The 7908-nt window shown below is 30.0% G+C and overlaps 3 protein-coding genes across 5 annotated transcripts in view; 1 reads left to right on the top strand and 2 right to left on the bottom strand.

Annotated features, from left to right (window-relative positions):
* The first annotated feature begins 2518 nt into the window (after nucleotides 1-2518).
* On the top strand, nucleotides 2519-4403 carry LOC136075803 (general transcription factor II-I repeat domain-containing protein 2A-like). Its single transcript, XM_065789241.1, has 2 exons — nucleotides 2519-3538; nucleotides 3606-4403. Exons 1-2 carry the CDS (start codon nucleotides 2519-2521, stop codon nucleotides 4401-4403), a joined length of 1818 nt encoding a protein of 605 aa, XP_065645313.1.
* Nucleotides 4404-5667: 1264 nt separating this feature from the next.
* The window catches only part of LOC136076711 (uncharacterized), a 30036-nt gene continuing 27795 nt past the window's right edge, over nucleotides 5668-7908 (bottom strand). For all 3 annotated transcript variants that reach the window (XM_065790080.1, XM_065790081.1, XM_065790082.1), the window contains exons 3-4: nucleotides 6313-7532; nucleotides 5668-6150 (exon numbers count right to left, since the gene is read on the bottom strand). In XM_065790080.1, coding sequence (XP_065646152.1) covers nucleotides 6805-7532 — 728 coding nt within the window. In that variant the 3' untranslated portion in view covers nucleotides 5668-6150; nucleotides 6313-6804. The remainder of the gene's footprint in view (nucleotides 6151-6312; nucleotides 7533-7908) is intronic.
* LOC136075802 (uncharacterized) lies at nucleotides 5832-6728 on the bottom strand. Its single transcript, XM_065789240.1, has 2 exons — nucleotides 6313-6728; nucleotides 5832-6150 (listed from the first exon to the last, which is right to left on the bottom strand). The coding sequence occupies exons 1-2, from the start codon at nucleotides 6726-6728 to the stop codon at nucleotides 5832-5834; spliced, it is 735 nt and encodes a 244-aa protein (XP_065645312.1).

Here is a 7908-nt window from a genome sequence, read left to right as displayed (position 1 = left end):
GGTCAAAGACAAAGTGATCTTAGTCAATTTTTTTTATCTGGAGGTCAAAGTTTAAAAAGAGTAGCTATGTTCACTTTCACCCGTTCACTTTCAGGTAAAGTAAACTAATTCATTCGATTATAAAGCCGAATGATCGCAGTTCATTGTGCTTGAGTATAAGTAATCTAAGTGCCCTTGTTAGACAAAGTGGTAGATATCTACTTTTTAATATTGCATTGAAAATGAACTAAAAAATACATTACAACTACAAAAAAGTATATATATATTAATAACAACAAAATATTTGCGGCAAAATATATCGCAAAAGTCTCATTTATCTCAGAAGTCTGTTTTTAAACTTAGACTATTTTGCCTTTTACTTGCTCATATATGAAATATAAAAAAGTTTTTAATGTTTCTGTAAATCGAAAAATACTATTAGTTATTTTATAGATTAGAACAGAATACGCCGTTGCGCATTGGTTATCTATCGGAATCTCTTGCTTCTAAAGCGCTTGCTTTAGAAGCAAGAGATCCTGGGTTCAAAACGAGGTCTGGGTATATTTTCCTCTTTAAATGCTCTTCCGTTATGCTCTGTGACAAGACCGTAAGGTCTTCTTGGGACAACAACAAAAAAAATTAAAAAAAAAAGGAATCCTAAACTACATTATTTTCATTCTTAACACTTTTCTATGTTAAATAGATTAATATTAGGTGGTAATATTGCTGTTTGTTTTGTATATTTCAAACACACACATACAAACTCACACACACACACACACAAACACTCTCACACACACACACACACACACACACACATATATATATATATATATATATATATATATATATATATATATATGTATACACACACACACACACACACACACACACACACACACACACACACACGCACACACGCACACACACACACACAAATATTGGAACCTGGGAACAAAAAAGCCCTAAAATTTAGCTACACCTGCCACAAACGTCAAACAACAAGTTAATATAATATATTTCTACTATTTTTAACTAAATTTGTATTCATCCGATGAATCATCGATAAATTTTTAATTTCACACAATAATCTCTTCGCGTTCAAAAATTATGATCATATTAAGTTCTCTAAAAATTATGATCATATTTAGCCCTCTCAATTTGAGGGGGCTACAAATTTTAAAAGTTTTTGAACGTTAAGAAATTACCGTATGAAATTTAAAATTTTCTCGATTAATATAAATTTAGTAAATGGCTTTTAAGTACTAGAGAAGAAAAACTCTGAATAGAATTTGTTTTCAACTTAAATTTTGAGACGCTGATGCTCATAAGGAAAAAAAATTTGGCAGAATATTTACCATAATTTGTGTTAATAACTTTGAGCCATTACTATTTTTGATTCATGTCATTATTTGATTAAATAAATAAAAATTATGTACAAAATAATCGTTTAGTTACACTCTATTCAAAAGTTTTACAAAATTAATGGATTTTATTTGTTTGACTACTTAACAATAGTTTATTTGTACATTTATATTCAAGCATTCCTAATGGACACAGAATGTTCTTTGCATGTTCTATGGTTTTTGAAACTAAGACGTCGTAAAGACGTTTAACGGACATCTTAGCCTGATCTGGGTGACTTTGGAAACAAAGAAAAATTTACGCTATCCCATTAATCAAGTGTATCGGATTATCATCAATTTTATCGTCGGATTATTGTTTTCCTTTTTTTTCCTAAAGCAAACAGATTATTATTTAGAGTTTAATACATCAGATATATTTAATGGGAAATAATGTTATATGAAAACAAAATCAATAAAATTTACCAAACTTTGTTGCTTTACTTAATGCAGAGGTTGGCAAATTGTGGGCCGCGGCCCAATTGCTACATAAGTTGTGGGTCCCAAGCCACCTAACTGCATAATATACAAAGTAGTGCAGTTGTGGGCCTTTTAGTTGTTTTCCAGGCTGTAAAAATTATAAAGCCTCCTTATAAAATACTCCCTAACACCAGATCTTGTCATTTTAGATATAGTAAAAAAATAATTTTAATGTACTCTAACACTGTAGCACTTTAAGATTTCAAATAAGATCCTTATACTTAAAAGTTAAATCATGCTAAAAAATTACTCTACAAAAATAAAAACATTCGAAAAGCACGTCAAAAATAGTTAGAACATTCAAATTTGTTCAGATGAAGTAACTCAAACAACAATTTAATTAATTTAACGCTGTAAAAACTATTTCATATCAAATATACCAGTGTTAAAAGTTATCGTCTTTAGAATGTTTTTCGTACTTTTCTTGAATAAAAATACTATATTGTTTAGATTTTTTACGAAATAAGTATTATAAAAGAAATAGTCGGCTAATCTTTAATGTTTTAAATAACCGGTTTTTTAAGACGCAATATTTGGAAATTGAATAACCAAAAATTACTCGAGTATAACCAGTTATCGAGTAACCGGTTATCGAGTTTGGATGCTTTACTCAGAAGTTGCAACTCTAATAAATACACACATTAACTTGCAAAGATATGCCAGGTAAACATGAAGCGAAGCGTAAATATGCACGTCAGTGGAATGAAAAATGGGAGCTGATTTATTTCTTCTCTGAGGGACCAAGTAATGCTCTATGTTTAATATGTAATGAGACTGTTAGTGAACTGAAAGGAACCAAGCTTGAACGTCATTTCGTATCAAAACATGAATTGTACAGTACTAAATATCCTCTTGATTCAACAACCAGAAAAATAAAATACGACTCATTGAAAAGCTGTTTAAAAAAACAGAAAAATTTGTTTCAACAAATGTCTAGCAGTGTTGATTGTGAAACTGGTGCCTCTAATATGGTGTCATGGATATTAGCAAAAAAACTGAAACCATTTACTGATGGTGAAATAATCAAAGAATGCATGATTGAAGCATCAAAATTTTTTTCCCCAAATGATAAAAAAATTCATGACAAATTTCAAAGTATGCACTTGTCCGCGCGTACAGTTACTCGAAAAATTGAGAAAATGGTTGTTAATGTTTATGAACAATTGTCAAACAATCTGTCAGAAGCTGAATTTGTGAGTATCGCTCTCGATGAGTCTACTTACCTTGTCGGTAAAGCACAACTCTGTGTTTATGCAGGTTTTATCACTACGAATTGTTGTTTATTTAAAGAACTGCTTGGAATTGAACCACTGGAAACAACTACAACTGGACAAGATATTTATGACAAATTGTTCAAAATATTAAAAAATAGGAAAGTGCCTCTTCAAAAAATATCTTCAGTTGTTACAGATGGCGCTCCTGCTATGATTGGAAGAATTCGAGGAGTTGTTACTTTGCTGAGAAATAGTGGTGAGTTTCCTAACAAATTTATGTCATATCACTGTGTGATACACCATGAAGCACTGTGCCCTAAAGATGCGACAATTGATGATGTAATGACAGCTGTAGTAAAAACAATCAATCATATACGTTCCAATGCACTCAAACGGCGTCAATTTCGTGCGCTAATGGAACAAAATGAAGATGAACATGGCGATCTTCTTCTTCATTCAGAGGTATATAGACAAAAAATAAATAATTTACCATTACAATCAAAAATAGATGTTTGTCTATTTTTTGCAGGTTTGGTGGCTATCAAGAGGAAATATTCTTAACAGATTTTGGGAGTGTTTGCCAAGTGTACTGCAGTTCATGGTAACTCAAAAATTTTCATTCATTACAATGTCTATTAAAGAGTTTAAGTGTAAACTGGCTTTCCTTTGCGACATCACAGCACAATTCAATGTTCTGAATAAGAGATTACAAGGCCGCCGTGTGCTGGTTTGTGATTTGATCAACCACATCACTGTGATGAAGACAAAACTTAATTTGTACAAAACTCAATTTGCATCTGGTAGTTGTACTCATTTTCCTACTTTAAATGAATGTCAACCATCAAGGGGAATGTTATCGTCATTTTCATTAATAGTGACTGCTCTGCATGATCAATTTGAAAACAGATTTAATGAATTTGAAGACTTAAAAAAGCATATGGTTTTTTTGTGTTATCCATTTGACTTTGATATGAATGATATTAGTATTCTAAAGGACTTTGAAGAAGCTGATACTTTAAAAGCAAAGGATGAACTAATTAACTTTCAATGTGACGACGAGTTGAGAAGAAAGGCACCAAAAAAAGATGAAGATGGCACTTTTGGTGAAAATTTAATTATTTTCTGGCATGCTGTCATGAAGGAACGTTTTCCAGTTCTTAAAAAACATGCAAATAGACTTATCTGTATGTATGGCACTAGTTACCAATGCGAACAAACATTCTCAGCCATGAAAATAATAAAAAATGTTTACAGAACAAGACTGACTGAAACTCATTTGAATGACCTTGTGCTAGCTGCAACAACAAAATACTCACCAAATTTTTAATTGTGTTTATGTTCTTCTTTTCTAATTATTGTATTGATACAATTTCTATTTCACTATAAGTGTCACATTATTATACTATTCTGTTATATAGGTAATATAACCTATTTATCTGTGACTCTCTTATTGCTGTGGGCCGCAACTAAAACAAGAATTTTGTAAGTGGGCCCCTTTGGAAATATGGTGCCGACCACTGACTTAATGTTAATTACTATCAGTTAATATTAGAAGGCGAAAAGTTTACTAAATGAAAATACAATGGCCGATATTTTATTCAACTGCTATATTCATTAAACATTTATTTTATAGAATTTTGTTTTCCTAACTTTATCCTTTCTTAATAATTCTCTTGGGAAGTATGGTAGGTTAAGAATTATTCATTTAGATAATTCATATAATGATATAAAATCCGATAATGGGCAATTTTTTAATTTTTTTCGTAAAGCTTATGGTTATTTATTAAAACGTTATGGTTATTTATTAACACAAGTTAAAAAAACATAAATAAAGTTTTCAATATGCGGGCAGGTTATACTTTTGAAACTTTGAAATTTGAAACTGGGAGGACTTTTTTATGTATATATGGTGTATGTATACCAAATTCTATGTATGTACTATTATTTAAATATTATAACATATGTGAAAAAGCGGCAATTTTTTTTTGTTGAAAAATAAAGTCTTAGGACAGCACTTGACTTGTATTAAAAAGAAAAAAATTTATAATGTTGAACATATCACTGTAATCTGTGTATCTGACGTAGATTATCTAATTTATTATATTCCTGCTAAAATCATTTCCCAAGCAAACTAGTCAAAGAAACCGCATTTACTTATCTGTTTTGTGGGGAACCCATGTGCCCTATAAAGTTTTAAAAGAAGGTTCTGCAAAATTCATAACAGGTGCAGTAAACATTGGAGATTAGCTAACACTCTAAAACAGTTACTCGGCAGGAAAATATTCTATTTGTATTTACGTTCCGCTTTTACTTCATACTTTATGTTAAAATATTTTTGAGCCACCCAACTAACAATTAAATGGAGCTTGAGAAAAACTAAAATTTAAATTTAAACTGTCAATTAATAAAAATTATGTTGACTAAACGAGTTTTAAAACGAAAGATAAAATCGATATTTTGTATATTATACAAGATCGATATCTAATTTATATTAACAAGATCATGTTAGTCGTGCATAAGACTACATTCATTTGTTTAATACCTTAAAAGTATTTAATGAAACTCTGCTGTGAGAACCTATTGAAAAAAGATTATTGACAAATTTATTAATTAAATATTTACAAACTAAACAAAACATGCATAAAATAAAAATGTCGTAAACTAAAAAAATAAATGAAATAAACTAAAGAGTTACATAATTCTTTTCAATTTGAAAAAGCAGCTATTATTTCCTTTTAAAAAAAGTAGTTATTTACTAAAGTGTCATTTCTATATGCGCAGTCTGGATGCAGTTTCGAACAGTAGCACAGTAGCTGTTTGTCACCTTCAGAGAATAATCCTTTATTGAGGCTCCATACTCAATTAACATTTGTGCTGCTTCAAAGTTCCCAGAACAAACGGCATAATGTAAAGCGGGCCACCCAGAATCGTCAAGTTCATTAATATCAACTCCTATATTATGAAGCGTGTTTAAAAGATCCAGATTTCCTTCTGATGCAGCAATATGAAGTAATGGAAGAGAGTCTTGTTTTATTTTTTTATTTGACCAAGTTTCAAAAGGTGGAATCATACAACTGGTTGTAAAAAAGTTATAAAAAAAGAAAGTTTTTTATAAATAGCTACAGTTGCTTCAGAATTTCAAGAAATGATTAAAGTTTATAAATAATTTTAAAATCTCAAAATAGTTAGCCTTAAAAATAGTTTCATAATTGGACATAAAATAAATTTACTCTTACCTATAAAAATTGTTGTTGTTCTGTATTTTATTTATGTTTGATAAATTTAAGTTTTGATTGATTTCATCAGAAAATTTATCATGAGATTTCAAAGTAGCATTCCTTTTTGGTTTAACTTCAACACAATTTACTGGAAGTAGATTTTTACATGAGTTAGTGCAAATGTTATTTTCAACGGAAGCTAGTTTCTTTTCCTTTTTTAATCTTTTTATGCTGTCTTTTCTGACTCTTTTTTCGTTGTTGTTTTCATCGTGAGAAGTTTTTCTCTCCTCTTGCAGACCAGTACGTCGAAACATGGCAGATTTGAATGATTCACTTAAACTTATTCTGCGCTCCGCTTCTGGTGTTCTAGAATCGTACGAGTATTTTCTTGAGTTTGCTTCAGAATTTTTTTTAAAGTCATTTATTTTACTCATGTAATAGTCATCGAAACTTTTTTTTTTAACAAGGTGGGAATAATCTGCACTTTTGCGTTTAAAAGTTAGAAAATCGTTAAATAGTTTTTTTTTTTGCTTTAGAACTAAAGTTGACGTGAGTTTCATCGTCATCGTCGTCGTCATCTTTTTTTAAACTTGAATTATAACTAATTTCCGGTAAACTAAACTTTCTAGTCCTGTGGTGGGGTGTAGTTTCAATATTGGATACTTGTTTATCGAAGTAATCTTTTTGCTGAGACAACTTTCTTTTAGATTTAGGAATATCCTCCATGAGTTTATCTTTATCGTTTAGGAAATTTTTATTGAATACCGAATTAACGTTTTTTTTCAAACTGTTATTATCTAACTCGCATTTATTGAATAATGGCAATTGAATATTGTCTTGTATTACTTTAAAATGATTTTCTTCGTCGATATTAGACTTTTGGAGTTCGTAAAATATTTTATTATTTTGTTCATCAACATAATAATTTTTACGACGGTTGTTGGATTTGACTGATTCGACGCTTGGTGTTTGGGACTTCGTTGTTAAAAATTTGTCAGCGCTTAATAGAGCCGGTGCAGAGCACCTCCGAATCACCGTCAAGTTACCTAATTGAGGTCGATAATGCTGGCTATCACTTTCAGTTATAGACAATGATCGTAAAGAACTAGTTGCAACTTCTGAACATTCTTGATAAAAAGTCTGTTGTTTTTTTAAAGGTACAGACAATCTAGTTGAAGTTTCTTCAGATGAAAACTTTTGCAAATAATCAGACTCGCAGGGCAGATAAATACTTTCATCTAAATAAATTTTTTTTTAAATTTGATATATATATATATATATATATATATATATATATATATATATATATATATATATATATATATATATATATATATAACACAACTAGTTTTATTTATTTTGTTAGTTGTATTGGTAACATCACAATAGCAGATGCAATTTATAGGCTGAGTTGGCGGAATTATATTTTCACGCACACACGCACACACGCACACACCCATACACACATATAATTTGATGTTTCTTCTCTTATGAAAAAGGAGATTTAAAATAGAAAAATAATCAGCACCTGTAAACATCTTGTGGCAAATCATTAAGTAGATTAATAAAAAATTACCTGAAGGAGATTTAGTAAAAAGCGCTATAAAATACAAT

Source organism: Hydra vulgaris, chromosome 02 (assembly GCF_038396675.1).
Source record: "Hydra vulgaris chromosome 02, alternate assembly HydraT2T_AEP".
In the NCBI taxonomy this organism is placed as follows: domain Eukaryota; kingdom Metazoa; phylum Cnidaria; class Hydrozoa; order Anthoathecata; family Hydridae; genus Hydra; species Hydra vulgaris.
The sequence above is the reverse complement of the archived record's forward strand: the minus strand, read 5'-3'. Positions and strand labels throughout refer to the sequence as shown.